This window comes from Notolabrus celidotus, chromosome 13, assembly GCF_009762535.1.
Source record: "Notolabrus celidotus isolate fNotCel1 chromosome 13, fNotCel1.pri, whole genome shotgun sequence".
Classification (NCBI taxonomy): Eukaryota; Metazoa; Chordata; class Actinopteri; order Labriformes; family Labridae; genus Notolabrus; species Notolabrus celidotus.
In genome coordinates, this window is record NC_048284.1 from 35313705 (window position 1) to 35332134 (window position 18430).

Here is an 18430-nt window from a genome sequence, read left to right on the forward strand (position 1 = left end):
GACTCAGCAGCTGGATGTAGCTGCTCCATGAGTCAGCAGCTGGATGTAGCTGCTCCATGACTCAGCAGCTGGATGTAGCTGCTCCATGACTCAGCAGCTGGATGTAGCTGCAAACACAACACAAACACAAACACACACAGCACAAAAATATGCAGCACACATCCGGACAGCACAAACACATACACATGCACAAACAGTTCCACAGAGGCTTCCCTCTGGCTTCCTTCAGCGGTATGAACCTGAAACAGAAACTGATGTTCTCATGATGTTTTTGTAATTACCGGGTCTCAGAGCTGGGCCAGAGATCAGTGAGGGGTGACAAAGAGCAGGAAGGGGTGTCTGTCTTCCTCAAGGACCTTCAGCAGTGCCCGCGAAGTGACCTGGCATCACTCCAGCAACCAGGTCTTCCTTGGACTTGATCTGGCCACCCTCTTTATCCCCAGACCGGTCCCTGGTGACAGTCTGACAATGATTGGCTGAGAGGCTGGATGTGATTCTTTGTGGTGAGTTCATGAGACGCTCTGTAAACGACAGTGTTTGGAGTCCACGGTGGTCTGATGCCTGAACCTGATCTGAATCCAGCAGCAGACCTTCCATCTGTCCTCCCCCTTCAGCTTCTTCTTCTCTTTTTATCAGCTAATATCCTCTCTGCCACTGACACACACACACACACACACACACATACACACACACACACACACACACACACACACACACACACACACACACACACACACACACCTTAGCCTGGTACAGTGGAGACTCACAAATCCACAGTTGAGACAGTCTCCTCCTATTATCATTATTTCTCTCTTTCTCTCTGTCTGCTCGTCCTCTTGCTCTTTGATTCTCAGACACTCATACACATGTGTGTATGTACAGTTCTGTGGTGTGTGTAGTGTGTATGTACAGCTCTGTGTTGTGTGTATGTACAGGTCTGATTAGATGATGGTGCAGGGATGTTCACAGGGGTTTGGAGCTGTTGGATGCTCTCTTCGCTCACAGCAGCTGATAAAGTGTGCTGCAGTGTTTGCACATTGTGGTTCCTCACCCAGCAGGTACAGTGGAGATCAGAAGTCTCCACCCCCCTGTTAAAATGTCAGGTTTGTGATGTAAAAAAATCAGCCCTAGATAAATCAGGGGAAGAATAAAAAATAATAAACTAAAATAATGTTGTTGCACCTCTCTCTCTCTCTCTCTCTCTCTCTCTCTCTCTCTCTCTCTCTCTCTCTTTCTCTTTCTCTCTCTCCCTCTCTCTCTCTCTCTCTCTCTCTCTCTCTCTCTCTCCCTCTCTGTGGTCGGACCAGCTGGATGGAGAGAATCACTTGTTTATCCCTCCCGCTGTCTGTCAGGGGCTCTTTGCTTTGCTGTTGCCTAGTAACTGCAGCAGAAGCCGGCATTGGCTGCTCGTGGTGTGTGTGTGTGTGTGTGTGTGTGTGTGTGTGTGTGTGTGTGTGTGTGTGTGTGTGTGTGTGTGTGTGTGTGTGTGTGTGTGTGTGTGTGTGTGTGTGTGTGTGTGTGTGTGTGTGTGTGTGTGTGTGTGTGTGTGTTGCTGTGTCGCTGTGTGTGTGTGTCAGAGAGAGAGTTCAGGCTGAAGACAGGCAGACGCGTGCCGTCCTCACCGCTCCCTCACATCCTGAGTGGCTGCCAGCCTTTGTGTGGTTCACAGCAGAGATCACACACACACACACACACACACACACACACACACACACACACACACACACACACACACACACACACACACACACACACACACACACCTTAGCCTGGTACAGTGGAGACTCACAAATCCACACTCCAGTTGAGACAGAGACCGACTGATGGCTCAGTCTCTGCCTCTCATTGACTTCAGATCCAGGTTTTTTCAATGAGCGGTTTGGTTTTTAACTCTTCAGGTCTCAAACAGGAGGACCTGCAGCAGTATGAGACTCACTAGGACTTTAAAACCAGGACATCTTCCCAAAGTGGTTTCTGGTTTCTGTAGTCTGAGTAGTATTGACCAGGGAGGCATCAACAGGCTTTGGTGTCTGCAGGATGAATCAGTGTGTATGGAGAGCAACAGCAGGAGGAGCACAGTCCAGCGTGATGACGGCTCCCATGGTTGTTAATGTGAGGAGGATTTCTTTCTCTCTATAAACAGATCTCTGCATGAAGAGCAGCTAACAATCTGTTCTACATCAAACATTTACACTGAGACACTAATCTGCTTTATGCTGAGTCACTGAAGACAATCAGTGTTTAGATTTCCTGACTTCCCTGAACGCAGCATCAGAAACGATGGATCCACCTCCATTCAACAAACAAACATTGTAGACGTAGTTTTCTTCTCCTCTTGAGGACAGACCTGACAAAGCTGGACTTTGGACTTTGGACTAATCTGCATCATGATGTTGTTATTTCAGCTAACTTAAGACCCGGTAGAGCTGGGCAATAATTCAACAACGATTATTGTTGTGTGATATCATTTTTCTCAATATAAATATTAAAAATGTTTGTTAATTGAAGTTAAAGTTAAAAACGAAAAAGTAGTCCACTTACATTCTTGTAAAAAAGAGGAAAAGCTTCATTATATCCCAGTGTCACTGATTGTCGGGCTCTTTTAGTCCCCTGTCAATGTAGGGTCTTAGGCCTGACAGGTTATTATCCAAAAACACGAGACAGTCCACATGAGAAGAAGACAGTCCACATGTGAAGAGGCCAGTGTTGATCAGACAGTCCACATGTGAAGAGGCCAGTGCCGATCAGACAGTCCACATGTGAAGAGGCCAGTGCTGATCAGACAGTCCACATGTGAAGAGGCCAGTGCCGATCAGACAGTCCACATGTGAAGAGGCCAGTGCTGATCAGACAGTCCACATGTGAAGAGGCCAGTGCTGATCAGACAGTCCACATGTGAAGGGGCCAGTGCTGATCAGACAGTCCACATGTGAAGAGGCCAGTGCTGATCAGACAGTCCACATGTGAAGAGGCCAGTGCCGATCAGACAGTCCACATGTGAAGAGGCCAGTGCCGATCAGACAGTCCACATGTGAAGAGGCCAGTGCCGATCAGACAGTCCACATGTGAAGGGGCCAGTGCCAATCAGCCAGTCCACATGTGAAGAGGCCAGTGCCGATAAGACAGTCCACACGTGAAGGGGCCAGTGCCGATCAGACAGTCCACATGTGAAGAGGCCAGTGCCCATCAGACAGTTCACATGTGAAGAGGCCAGTGCCCATCAGACAGTCCACATGAGAAGAGGCCAGTGCCCATCAGACAGTCCACATGTGAAGAGGCCAGTGCCGATCAGACAGTCCACATGTGAAGAGGCCAGTGTTGATCAGACAGTTCACATGTGAAGAGGCCAGTGTTGATCAGACAGTTCACATGTGAAGAGGCCAGTGTTGATCAGACAGTCCACATGTGAAGAGGCCAGTGTTGATCAGACAGTTCACATGTGAAGAGGCCAGTGTTGATCAGACAGTCCACATTTGAAGAGGCCAGTGTCGATCAGACAATCCACATGTGAAGAGGCCAGTGCCCATCAGACAGTCCACATGTGAAGAGGCCAGTGCCGATCAGACAGTCCACATGTGAAGAGGCCAGATCCGATCAGACAGTCCACATGTGAAGAGGCCAGATCTCTTTTATCACTGTATTCCCAGCTGAGGGAAGGCGCGTTCAGAGCGCACTGAGGATCCGGGGACAGAAAGATTTCTCTCTGCCGTCTGCTTCACGCTGTGCATGTGTGACTCCTGTGACCTGTCCCTGACCTGTCATGAAGTGCGCCCACTCGCAAAGCAGCCGCTGATGTGTTTTTTTCCCACAGTCGAATATTGATTTTCACAATGGAATCTCCGTTTTTTTTTTAAATGTTCGAATATATATATGAATTTAGAATATTCGTTGACAGCCCTAGAGTGAAGTGGCTCCTGGCCGGGAAAACCGATTCCAGAAGGGCTCTAACTCTTTGCTGGTCTCGAACCGCGAACCGCTTACGTCAGGGACGAGGGGCGGGGTTGCCGTGATCAAAACACAAACCAAACATGTTTCCTCCATCGTCCTTCAGTGAAAAATTCAAAGAGACTAATGGATTCAAAGGCAAAGCAGTGATCGGCCGAGGAGACAAGATGCCGTTGTCTGTCATTGTGTTGTTTTGAGGGAAAGTTCACGCTAGCACTGCTGGGAAAAGCGGTTATGTAAATCTGACGTCATGACGTGCCTCTTCCACGGGCTTGAGCAGGCGGGAAAACAAACGGGTGCCGTGTTGGTTCACAAGTTCAACCATCTCTGAACCAGCGCGAGCACCAGCCAGGAAATACAACCAGGTTCACGTTGGACTAAGAGAGGAAACTGAAACCACTCGTCCCACCGTGCCACTGAATGTTAGAATCTGTCTCCAGATGAGGGGGGATTTTTTAGATGGTCTGAAACCTGAACATGTTCAGTTAGCAATGATGTAGCACCAGCACATCCTCATGTTTGTGCAGCCATGGTAAATAAATACCAACGAAGGGATCCAACCTGTCTGAGGTACGTGAAGTTAGTGGAGGTCAGAAACTGTTCATAACATACTCAAACAAATGTTTGACATTTCCTCACTGAAAACAAATGGAAACTCATTATGCCTCACAATGATGTGTTCGTTGTGTGTGTTTTCTTCCACACACACACGCCTTTCTCCATCCTACAGTCTCCCACGGGGAGCTCCAACATATGCCTCCGTCTCAGCCTCAGCAGTTCTCTGAGACAATACACGTCTGATTCAGTCAGACAGACTCATTCCCTTTCAGCACCACATCTCATCTTGCATCACTCCCTCCCCTCTCCCTTTCCTCCCCCCTCCTCCCCCTGTGTGGAGGCAGTCACATGTAGTGGTGTGCAGAGATGCTGGGAATATTTCTCCCTCTTTTGGAAGCTCCACTTTGAGCCCAGGAATCTCAACAATCGTGCGGGGCCGCGGCACCAAGCATCTGTCACATCATAGCATGGAGAATTGGCAAGCTGCGTGTGTGTGTTTGTGTGTTTGTGTGTTTGTGTGTGTGTGTGTGTGTGTGTGCGTGTGCGTGTGCGTGTGCGCGCGCACGAGATGAAGGCATAGTGCCACAAGGAGCCTTAACCCCCTTCTTCCTCCTCCTCCTCCTCCTCCTCAGTAGTGGTGAGAGTTGTTAAGGTAGACACGTCTCTGGGCATGCTCAGATGCGTCCTGCTCCACACTGCCTCCTCCTGTTGGGCCGCCCCTCACTGCTGCAGCATGAGGACAGCCTCTGTGCCCTCGTTCTCAGTTGTTATGTTTCCTCTCTGCTGTTATGATCCCCGTGTGGCGGGATTAAACACACTGGTGGTCCTGCAGCAGCAACAGCAGCAGCAGCAGGCAGATAACCACAGACAGGGAACGAATGGGAGCACGCCGTTCGAGCAGCTCAGCTCACCTCACATGACTCTGAGCATCAGCGTGCGTGTGTGTCTGCCAGTGATGATGCTACTCCTCCCCCTGTTATAAATACTGTATCTTTCTCTCTGTGTCTCTCTGCACCGGCTGACCTCGCTTCACACCGCTCAAGACCTCAATCCTCTCTGCTCCTCCCACGCTCCGCGGCGATGCTCTCCCTCTCTGCATCTGAGTTATTTAGATAATGGGCTGCGTTCACACCGTGTGCATGTAAATCATGACTCACAGCTCGTTGTTGCACTCATCCATCTCTGCTGCCTCACAGAGACTGGTGGAGGAGTGCAGGGGAGGACAGAAAGAAAACAAGTGTCCTGGACCTGCTGCAGACTACATCCATCTCCATCACACCCTGTCTGTAGACTACAGAGCCTGCAGAGGAAGCAGGCACACCTGCTCCTGTGCTAACATTCTCTCAATCAGGCATCACTTACCTTCTTTATTTGCTGTTTACACATTTCAAACAATAAACACAAACAACAATAACAACCTGACAGGACATGCACTCACACTTACTCCAAAGCCTGGAACAACACAGAGCAGATCCAGAGGAAGTTAACACATTGACTAGAATAGAGACCTGTCAGATCCTGTACTGTGACGGATCGGAGACGGACTGGACTCAGCTACCAGTCAGGGTCCGGGAGGCAGACACCCTCTCTACTTTTAAGAGTAGGCTTCAAACTTTCCTTTTTGATAAAGCTTATAGTTAGAGCTGAATCAGGCTTGGACCAGCTCTTAGTAATGCTGCTATAGGCTTAGACTGCCATGGGAACTGGCGCACTGGGATCCTATCTCACCCATAGACTGTAAATAAAAATGGACAGCGTTGCGCCGCCTCTTCCCGTTGTACGGTTCTGAAGCCAGAGCCTGTAAAGCCACTGTAACAAGCTCCGCCCTACAGCGCAGCGTCACAAGACGCTGTGTGTACTTTGAAGTTTCTCTCTACAGCAGCTGTCAATCAAAGCAAACCCGGATGTAAAACCCTGTTTTTAACCTCTAATAACTAATGAAAAAGAAAGTTTTCAGAAAAAAGAGTCCTTGAACACAAAACAGTGAAATACTAACTACATATCACCACAGCATACGGATGTGAGACACATTCGTAGCATGGGTATTTATTTTTTAAAGTTTGACTGCAGCCCCATTCAAATGAATGGGGGAGACAGAGTTTTTGACCAATACTGCAGCCAGCCACCAGGGGGCAGACACACTGCTGAAAGCCTCACCACCAGCCACTGGAACTTCTCCCTTGATCTCACCCCCTTCCCCCAAACCCCCAATCTCTTACTCTGAATCTCCCAGTCCCATTAAAGTTACTAACCATAGACCTTTCTGGAGTCCCTGAGCTCCCTTGTCTCGTAGGTTCCTCTGAGCTGCCGTAGACGTCCTCCTGCTGTGGACGTTCCAGACTCCTGCTGATACGGACGTGCTGGACTCCAGCGGGAACAGCTACTACTACTCGTCTCATCACTATCACCTCTCCCTCTCTCTCCTATTCTCCTCTATCCCTCTTTCCAGACCCAACTCGGTCGAGGCAGATGTCTGTCTAACATGAGTCTGGTTCTGCTCGAGGTTTCTGCCTGTTAAAGGAAGTTTGTCCTCTCCACTGTAACTAGCTAAATACTGTGAGGTGCAATGCTCATGGTGGATTAAGGTGGGGTCAGACTGAGTCTTATCCTGTCTTGGTGTTGGGTCTCTGTTCATAATTTGACATAGAGTGGTCTAGACCTGCTCTGTTTGTAAAAGCGTCTTGAGATAATGTTTGTTGTGATTTGGTGCGATACAAATAAAGATTGATTGATTGAAATCTGTTTCAGTCAGCTATCAGTCTTTCTCTCTCTAACCTTCAGTCTCATGAATCATACTAACAGCATAATGTAGGATGTATTTCACACTCCTCAATGAAGGGCAGTCACTGTCATATGAGGTCCACAGGAGGGTCAAACTCTCCCTGCAGGCCCCTCTCCTCTGGTCTCAGCACAAAGAGATGAAACCTTTGCCCATCATCCCGCTGTCTCCTTCCTCAACCCACCTATCACCTTCTTTGCCTGATGAATTCAAGTTCACCTGACCTTCATTCATTTCACTTGAACAGGCCTGATGAAGCCATGACGTCAATCCTCTCTTGGTCCACATGATGCAGAGGACCCTGACTGTGTGTCCTCAGGCTTCATGTCAGTGCGGTGATGTTCCTGCAGAGTGAACATTATGGTAGTGTGGTTATAAAGGAATGAGGCTTCACTCTGAGGCCGCTGTGGCTCGGGTTCGGAGAGCAGCCTGCTCTCCGTTCTGAGGGTTGGCACTTTGAATCTGGGATCCAGTTTGTGTGTGGACATGTGGAGGATCAGATCCTTAACCCCAGACTGCTGTGAGTAAATGAGTGGTGTGTGTGAGTGTGTTCAGGAGTTTCTGTCCTGTGTGAGTTTGGAGCTCAGCAGAGAGCTGGACAGAATGGTTGCGGTTGTTTTTGGCCTTCTTGTTCCTCACAGTGTGACCGAAGAGAGTGACCTTCATGTTGAAACAGACCCCGGTCTTAATAAGACCTGTTTCTGTTTGTGTTCTGTCTGCAGGCCAGAAGACATGTCTCCACCTCCACGGCGTGTTCCCCTACATCTACGTCCCGTACGACGGCTACACCCAGCAGCAGGACCGCTACCTGCGCCAGGTGGCCTTCAGCATCGACAGAGCCCTCAATGTGGCCATGGGAAACCCCGCCTCCAACGCCCAGCACGTATTCAAGGTGGTGCTGGTCTCTGGCATGTAAGTGATCCACAACAACAACATAAAGCATTTTAATAATAATAATAGTAATGCATTTTATTTATAGTGCCTTTCTTTACATTCAAGGTCACCTCACAACATTAAAACATTTTAAAGGGGTTCATCATTCCAGGTTAACACACGCTCTGACCACATGTTCATTCTCTGTCCTCGCAGGCCGTTCTACGGCTACCACGCCAAGGAGAAGCACTTCATGAAGATCTACCTGTACAACCCTCAGATGGTCAGAAGGTAAGGTTACTGCAGGTCGATGCTGTTTCATGTGAACAGGGCTCATCCTGAGCTGTTTCATGTTCCTGAGAGCGCACCACTCCACAGCTCTCTAAACTCTCATCGATCCCTGTGTTCAGTTTACAAAGTGATGGGCTGCGTGCGTACGTGTGTCTGCGTGTGCATGCGTGTGTCTGCGTGCGTGCGTGTGTGCACAAGCATGCAGGAAGACTGAATTACTTGCCAGAGCATCAGTGTTATGGTGACGGTGCTCGGCACAAAGAGAGTGACTCACACAGAGGTGGGGAGAAAGGCAGGAGGGGGCAAGGAGAGGTGTAGGGTTAGGAGAGAGAAGGCAGACTGTTAAAGAAAGAGGAAGGCAGTCTGATGAAGAGAGAGAGAGGAAGGCAGTCTGATGAAGAGAGAGAGAGGAAGGCAGTCTGATGAAGAGAGAGAGAGGAAGGCAGTCCGATGACGAAAGAGGAAGGCAGTCTGATGAAGAGAGAGAGAGGAAGGCAGTCTGATGAAGAGAGAGAGAGGAAGGCAGACTGATGAAGAGAGAGAGAGGAAGGCAGACTGATGAAGAGAGAGAGAGGAAGGCAGTCTGATGAAGAGAGAGAGAGGAAGGCAGACTGATGAAGAGAGAGAGAGGAAGGCAGTCTGATGAAGAGAGAGAGAGGAAGGCAGACTGATGAAGAGAGAGAGAGAGGAAGGCAGACTGATGAAGAGAGAGAGAGGAAGGCAGACTGATGAAGAGAGAGAGAGGAAGGCAGACTGATGAAGAGAGAGCGAGGAAGGCAGACTGATGAAGAGAGAGAGAGGAAGGCAGACTGATGAAGAGAGAGAGAGGAAGGCAGACTGATGAAGAGAGAGCGAGGAAGGCAGACTGATGAAGAGAGAGAGAGGAAGGCAGACTGATGAAGAGAGAGAGAGGAAGGCAGACTGATGAAGAGAGAGAGAGGAAGGCAGACTGATAGAGAGAGAGAGGAAGGCAGACTGATGAAGAGAGAGGAATGGTGAAGTGCAAAGAGGAGACGTAAAGAGAGATTCAGAGAGAAGGGGGGGAGGGACGTAGTAAGAGAGATGAGTGTGGCCGCCCTTTCATCCCTCCTCACCTCCTCGTCGAAACTTAAGTCCAGTTCAAATAGAAGAGCTCACACGTGAAGGATAGTTGGGTCCTGGTTTGTAGTAGTTTATATTGAAATGTGTTAGAGACTCTGTGATCAGTGTTGAAATCACAACATGCATTAAATCATGACAGGGAGAGCTGAGTAAGACTGAAACCTGAAGACTCAGCTGAACACACGGTCTGATATCTCCTCTGGGAACGTTTACAAGATGCTGCTCAGAGTCTGAAGAACACACCCCACAGAGCTGCATCCGTTTCTCACTGTTTGTGTGTGTGTGTGTGTGTGTGTGTGTGTGTGTGTGTGTTGTAGGGTGTGTGAGCTGTTGCAAAGTGGAGCTGTGATGAACAAGAGCTACCAGCCTCACGAGGGCCACATCCCCTACCTGCTGCAGCTCTTCATAGACTACAACCTGTACGGCATGAACCTGCTCAACCTGGGCGCCGTCAAGTTTCGCAGAGGGACGAACAAAGGTAAGAGACGCAGAGTCAGCAAGGTGGATTCCAGGTGTGTCTGTGTGTCTGTGTGTCTGTGTGTCTGTGTGTCTGTGTTTGTGTTTGTGTTTGTGTGTGTCTGTGTGTCTGTGTGTCTGTGTGTCTGTGTGTCTGTGTCTGTGTGTCTGTGTTTCTGTGTCTGTGTGTCTGTGTTTGTGTGTCTGTGTGTCTGTATGTCTGTGCCAGGCTGAGCTGGAGTCCTCCTACTGCAAGACAGGGCCCTTACACACACACACACACACATGCACGTACGCATGCAGACATACACGCAAGCACACACATGCACGCACGCACGCACACACAAGCATGCATACACGCAGACAGACACGCACGCACACATAATACACTTACACACATACACTCACATACACAATCAAGCATGCACGCAGACAGACATGCACACACACATGCACACACACACACTCATGCACGCACACACACACACAGTCACATAATACACGCACACACACGCACGCATGCATACACACAAACACGCAAGCACACACATGCACGCACACACACATATAAGCATGCACGCACACACACACAAGCATGCATGCACGCAGACAGACACGCACGCACACATAATACACTTACACACATACACTCACACACGCAAGCATGCATGCAGACTGACAGGCACACATACGCACACATAATACACGCACACACGCACGCACGCATACACACATTCACGCTAGCACACACAGGCACGCACACACACATTAGCACGCACGCACACACACAAGCATGCATGCATGCAGACAGACACGCACACACACACACTCAAGCATGCATGCACGCACACACACACACACAGTCACATAATACACGCACACACTTACACACATACACTCACACACACAATCAGGCATGCATGCAGACAGACAGGCATGCATACGCACACATAATACACGCACGCACACACACGCACGCATACACGCAAGCACACACATGCAAGCGCACACACATTAGCACGCACGCACACACACAAGCATGCATGCACGCAGACAGACACGCACACACACATGCACACACACACACACTCATGCACGCACACACACACACAGTCACATAATACACGCGCACGCATGCATACACACAAACACGCAAGCACACACATGCACACACACATTAGCATGCACGCACACACACACACACAAGCATGCATGCATGCACGCAGACAGACACGCACGCGTACACATAATACACTTACACACATACACTCACACACGCAGGCATGCATGCAGACTGACAGGCACGCGTACGCACACATAATACACGCACACACACGCACGCATACACACATACACAGGCACAGACAGACAGTTCAGCGTTTGTTGAAGATGTCTTGAAGTCCGTCTGTCACCACGGACGGACGCAGGGACAGTCTCCTCCCCAGATCCAGGTTGAACCTGATCCTCACTTCCTCCTGATGCAGACTAAAACCTTGATTAGAACTGTTTGATCCCAGCTTAGTCCTGATCCGAGAGTCTCCGTCCTCTCATGGAGGTAATGAGCCCCGTCAGACTAGAGAGGACTCCTCCATCGAGGGGGCCCGAGGATTCAGGACAGGAACTTCCACTCCTAATTTTAATAAAGTTCTTTTTACAAAATCCTCACGCTTGACTCTACTCCGACAAAAGCTGCGCTTCGTGTTTGATCCGGCTCCACTCTGATGCAATCAACGGAAAGAGGCTCCTGTGTCCCGTACCACAAAGGAACCAAAGTACCCCAATAAAGGCTACACCTGTTTACATTTCCTCCTCCATGCAGCTTCCTCTTGAAAGAGGGTTCCTAATCTGGGATCAAGTGGAGGATGATAAAAGGGCTGGACCAGTAAAAGAAGCCGCTTAGAGATGAACAGAAGAGGCCACAGACTGAAGTGTGAGACAAACAGGACGGATGTTTCAAAGGACAAAGATTTATGATCAAGTTCCCTCCATGAAGTGGACTGTGTGAATCAGAAGTTTCATGTAGACAGATTCTGCTCTGCAGCTACAGAGGAAAGCTTTAAAGTAACATTCTCCCCCTCTGTCTGTGTGCCATGTGTCTCTCTCCAGGAGGACCTGCAGCGGGCTCTGACAGACAGACCGCCAGCAGCCGGCCCAGCATCAGCCCCTTCAAAAGCCCCTGCACCTCCAGGCTCAATGACAGCACCCTGGGGGGCACGCTGGTCCGCTGGGAGGAGAGCACCATGCCCTGGTGAGTAACCAGGCCTTTACTGCTGCACCTCTCTCTCTCTAACTCTCTATCTCTGTCAAATTCAAATTCAAATTCAAATAGCTTTATTGGCATGAAAGTTAAAACAAAATTGCCAAAGCATGAACAAAATCCCATCAAACAATCACAAATAAATCAACAAGAGTTTACAACAATTAATATCAAAGCTAATTCAAGATAAAATAGTATATTCAATATATTCAATATTAAAACAGAATGAAAACAACAGGATCTCTGTCTCTCATTCTCAGTCATTAAACATCAGTCATGTCATAAATTTAGGAGACCTTGTTGTTGGTAGGGAGACTTTGGACCCCTCTAAGCTCTTGAATCCTTCTTGTCTTCCACCCTCCTGTCCTCCTGTAGCTCCCTGGTCCTGGACGAGGTGGAGAAGCAGAGCACCTGTGAGCTGGAGGTGGATGCTGTCGCTGTAGACGTCCTCAACCGTCTGGAGATTGAAAGTAAGATCTGTGAGGACATCCAGTCCTCCACCTGTCTCTAACAGTTCTCTGAGGGCAGACCAGAGTGTCGGGTATCATGTGCAGAGTGTGTGATGCTCTGAGAGAATCTTGTAGTCTTCATCCTCATGGCTGAGACCTGAAGTAACCCTGGCAGTCCTTTCAGCTGAGTGTTTGGTGGGAACATGATGTTCTGTCCTCACAGGGAGGTTTAAAGGCTGCAGGCCATCAGGATTTACAGCAGGCAGGACTCAGAGACATAAACCTCTACAAGCATCTGTCTCAGAGCAGAGAGAGGAGGGATGTGCTGACTCAGACCTACCCCTCCACTGTGCAAACTCTGCCCTGCTGTACATCCACAGTATGTTTGGGTTAAACTCAGGACCACAGTCTGGCCTTCTTTCACTCTGTTATGATCCACACACACAGAGAACACACACATCTTTGATGCAGATAACTCCTCAGTATCGAGCTGGAACAGTCAGCTGACACACTGCATGACTCTCCTCTGTGTGCAGATCAGATCGGCAGGAACCCTGGCCTGCAGGCCATCTGGGAGGACGAGAAGCAGAGGAGGAGAGAGAAGAACCAGGCCTCCCAGATCGAAACCCCACAGTCACAAGGTGAGAGGATTCACGTCTTTACTCTTTCCAGGAAGGAACAAACCTGAGCTGACCTGTCACTGGAGCTTTCATCTAAATACACTCAAACATGTGGAAACAGGGAACATGCTGGAACTATTTTTAGAATCCACAGTCAGTGCTCAGGTCTCAGCAGTAGGACTGTGTATGAAGGAGTCATAGTGAGCACAGTGTGTGTTTAAACACAAACATTAGGGATGCATGATACGGGTCTATCTGAGCTGATACTGATGACCTACAGTGACCCCAGTATTTCTGTTACATGTCTGTGTTTATAAATGTGTAGTGTCTCACACCTGAGGGTGAGGTAGGGATACGTCTGCAGAGGAGACTCAGGATCCTGGTCCAGATATGAGCTGCTGAAGTCCTCTGTCTCTACCTGGACACAGGTGATGATCAGGAGCTGAACAGGCAATTTCAATTTAATTCAATTTGCTTAATTGGCATGAACAAAGACATGTTGTTGCCAAAGCACATGAGATGTATACACATACATTACATATATATTCATCACATATTATATATGTCACTGACTTCATCTTTACTGCTGCAGCTTGGTCTCTGATAGACTCTCTGCAGCTCTCACATGTCTGCTGGATCAGAACTCCTGCTGCTCCCTCACAAACGTCTCTGTGGTGATGACGACTTCTCAGCTGACTCACAGATGTGTTGTTAAACTCCAGGACTTCTCTCCTCCTCTCTAAATAGTTGCAGCATGTTTTGTCAAAACAATTGTGTTAACCTCTGAAACAGTGAAAACATCCACACCGTGTACCCCACGTGTTCTTCCTCTCTGGACGTCACATACAGGACCACATCTGGCCACCTGCTGTGTGTAGGTGTAGGTTTGTAAAGAAGTAATGAACATGACTTTGATCAGATAGTATTGTCAGTGTTATAAACCGATCATGTATTTGACTGATTGGTGTTGTGCATCCCTTATGACTGGAGTTTCAGTGAGCAGCAAACCTGCACACGTAGAAGTAGTCTGGTAATAAGACAATGCATGGTGTAGGGGAGTGGCTTCTGTATTTATACTCTTAAACCTAGCTTCCACCTGCTGTTTGCTCTACAGTCATGGCCAAAAGTTTTGAGAATGACACAACTATTAATTTTCACAAGTCTGCTGTTTCAGTTTTTATAATGGCAATTTGCATATACTCCAGAATGTTATGAGGAGTGATCAGCTCAACTGCAATTCATTGCAAAGTCCCTCTTTGCCTTGAAAATGAACTTTATCACCAAAAACACATTTCCACTGCATTTCAGCCCTGCCACAAAAGGACCAGCTAACATCATTTCAATGACACACAGGTGTCACACACATTAACACAGGTGTGGGTGTTGATGAGGACAAGGCTGGCAATCAATCTGTCATGATTGAGTGACTGGACACTTTAAAAGGAAGATGGTGCATGACACCATTGTTCCTCATCTGTTAGCCATGGTTACCTGCAAGGAAACACGTGCAGCCATCATTGCATTGCACAAAAAGGGCCTAACAGGGAAATTTATAGCAGCGAGTAAGATTGCACCTCAGTCAACCGTCTATCCAATTATCAAGAACTTCAAGGAGAGAGGTTCAATTGTTGCCAAACAGGCTCCAGGGCGCCCAAGAAAGTCCAGCAAGTGCCAGGACCGTCTCCTGAAGGTGTTACAGCTGCGGGATCGGGCCACCACCAGTGCAGAGCTTGCTCAGGAATGGCAGCAGGCAGGTGTGAGTGCATCTGCACGCACAGTGAGGCGAATACTTTTGGAGGAAGGCCTGGTGTCAAGGAGGGCAGCAAAGAAGCCACTTCTCTCCAGTAAAAACATCAGGGACAGACTGATATTCTGCAGAAGGTACAGGGACTGGACTGCTGAGGACTGGGGTAAAGTCATTTTCTCTGATGAATCCCCTTTCCGATTGTTTGGGGCATCTGGAGGAAGGCTTGTTCGGAGAAGACGAGGTGAGCGCTACCATCAGTCCTGTCTCTTGCCAACAGTGAAGCCTCCTGAGACCATTCATGTGTGGGGTTGCTTTTTGGTCAAGGGAGTGGGCTCTCTCACAATCTTGCCTAAAAACACAGCCATGAATAAAGAATGGTACCAGAACGTCCTCTGAGAGCAACTTCTCCCAACCATCCAAGGGCAGTTTGGTGATGAAGAATGCCTTTTCCAGCATGACGGAGCACCTTGCCATAAAGCAAAAGTCATAAAAAAATGGCTCGGGGAACAAAACATTAAGATTTAATCCCATTGAGAACTTGTGGTCAATCCTCAAGAGGCGGGTGGACAATCAAAAACCCACAAATTCTGACAAACTCCAAGCATTGATTATGCAAGAATGGACTGCCATCAGTCAGGATTTGGTCCAGAAGTTGATTGACAGCATGCCAGGGAGAATTGCAGAGGTCAACACATCGTTGGAAAAAAAGCTGTTTACTGATTGGTCAAATCGGGTCAAAAAGTCATATCTGTGACGATGTTTAGTTTTTTTTAAAACAGAGTTTTATTGTGTGACGATGTTTAGACTAGTTTGGACGTTATGGTTTACTTGTTAAGATGAACCTTACGTCTCGGTGGTGAAACCAAACAACGACACAACTGAAGTTACAAACTAACTCGTTTATTGTGTGGTTTATTGTGGACTTTACACCCAAACTTAGTACTCAACTTAAGTTATAAACTAACTCATTTAACATGTGGTTCAGTGAGGACTTTACACCCAAACTTAGGACACAACTTAAGTTATAAACTAACTCATTTAACGTGTGGTTTAGTGAGGACTTTACACCCAAACTTAGTACTCAACTTAAGTTATAAACTAACTCATTTAACATGTGGTTCAGTGAGGACTTTACACCCTAACTTAGGACACAACTTAAGTTATAAACTAACTCATTTAACATGTGGTTCAGTGAGGACTTTACACCCTAACTTATGACACAACTTAAGTTATAAACTAACTCATTTAACGTGTGGTTTAGTGAGGACTTTACACCCTAACTTAGGACACAACTTAAGTTATAAACTAACTCATTTAACATGTGGTTCAGTGAGGACTTTACACTCTAACTTAGGACACAACTTAAGTTATAAACTAACTCATTTAACATGTGGTTCAGTGAGGACTTTACACCCTAACTTAGGACACAACTTAAGTTATAAACTAACTCATTTAACATGTGGTTCAGTGAGGACTTTACACCCTAACTTAGGACACAACTTAAGTTATAAACTAACTCATTTAACATGTGGTTTAGTGAGGACTTTACACTCTAACTTAGGACACAACTTACGTTACAAAATAACTTAGGACACAACTTAAGTTATAAACTAACTCATTTAACATGTGGTTCAGTGAGGACTTTACACCCTAACTTAGGACACAACTTAAGTTAAAACTAACTCATTTAACATGTGGTTTAGTGAGGACTTTACACTCTAACTTAGGACACAACTTAAGTTATAAACTAACTCATTTAACGTGTGGTTTAGTGAGGACTTTACACTCTAACTTAGGACACAACTTAAGTTATAAACTAACTCATTTAACGTGTGGTTCAGTGAGGACTTTACACCCTAACTTCGGACACAACTTAAGTTAAAACTAACTCATTTAACATGTGGTTTAGTGAGGACTTTACACTCTAACTTAGGACACAACTTAAGTTATAAACTAACTCATTTAACATGTGGTTCAGAAGTCCACTGTCATCTCTACTGTCTTGAGCCTGTTCAGCTCCAGATAGTTCTGACTACACCAGAGTGCCAGCTGTTCCACCTCCTGTCTGTAAGCAGACTCGGCTCCGTCCTGGATTAGACCGATGACGGTGGTGTCGTCTGCAAACTCCAGGAGTTTCACCGAGGGGTCCCCTGAGGTGCAGTCATTGGTGTAGAGGGAGAAGAGTAGTGGGGAGAGAACACATCCCTGTGGGGCGCCAGTGCTGATGGTCCGGGTGCTGGATTTGATGCTCCCCAGCCTCACCTGCTGTCTCCTGTCAGTCAGGAAGTTGGTGATCCACTGACAGTTGGAGGCCGGCACTGTGAGCTGGGTGAGTTTCTGGTGCAGGATGTCCGGGATGATGGTGTTGAACGCTGAGCTGAAGTCCACAAACAGGACCCTAGCGTAGGTCCTGGGGGAGTCCAGGTGATGCAGGAGCAGGTAGATCAGAGTGTTTGGTTGTGGGGTGTGAAAACCTGCAGTAGAAGCTGTTGTTACCTTCAGGGTGGAGGGAGGGTCTCCTGTAGCTTGTAACTTCACGCAGGCCTCTCCAAACTTCTGAGGGGTCGTTGGCAGAGAAGCTCTGTTTTAACTTCTCAGTGTAGCTCCTCTTAGCTACCTTGATTTCCCTCGTCAGTTTGTTTCTGGCCTGCTTGAACAGGTCCCGGTCCCCACTCCTGTAGGCCTCTTCTTTGGCCTGACGCAGCTTCCTCAGTTGAGGTGTGAACCAGGGCTTGTTGTTGTTGTATGTGCGGAAGGTCCTGATCTGCACACACATGTCCTCACAGAAGCTGATGTATGAAGTCACAGTGTCAGTGAGTTCATTGAGGTTTTCTGATGCAGGCTTGTAACTCCTGCTTTGACTCCTCCGTCCACTTCTTCACAGTCCTAACTGCAGGCTTAGCCGTTTTTAACTTCTGCCTGTAGGTCGGGATGAGATGAATCAGACAGTGATCAGATAGTCCTAAAGCTGCACGGGGGACAGAGCGGTATGAGTCCTTTATTACTGTGTAGCAGTGGTCCAGAGTGTTAGACTCCCGGTGGGACACTTAATATGTTGTCTATATTTAGGTAGTTCGTGGGTTAAATTTGCTCTGTTAAAATCCCTGAGAATGATGAGCAGAGAGTCGGGATGTTTTTTCTCCACGTCTGTAATCTGGTCAGCCAGGTGCTGTAACGCCTCCGTTACGCAGGCCTGAGGTGGGATGTAGACGCCGACCAGAATAAAGGAGGAGAACTCCCGCGGCGAATAGAAGGGTTTGCAGTTTATAAAAAGAGTCTCCAGATTTGGACTGCATGACTTCTTCAACACTGTGGTATCTGTACACCAACCTTCATTTATGTAGAAACAGATTC

The 18430-nt window shown here is 47.8% G+C and overlaps 1 protein-coding gene across 1 annotated transcript in view; it reads left to right on the top strand.

Moving 5' to 3' along the window:
- The window catches only part of rev3l (REV3 like, DNA directed polymerase zeta catalytic subunit), a 102945-nt gene that overhangs the window by 33273 nt on the left and 51242 nt on the right, over positions 1-18430 (top strand). The window contains 6 exon segments of the mRNA XM_034699313.1: positions 8005-8194; positions 8372-8446; positions 9865-10025; positions 12110-12251; positions 12636-12730; positions 13246-13350. Of these exon segments, the coding sequence (XP_034555204.1) occupies positions 8005-8194; positions 8372-8446; positions 9865-10025; positions 12110-12251; positions 12636-12730; positions 13246-13350 (768 nt within the window).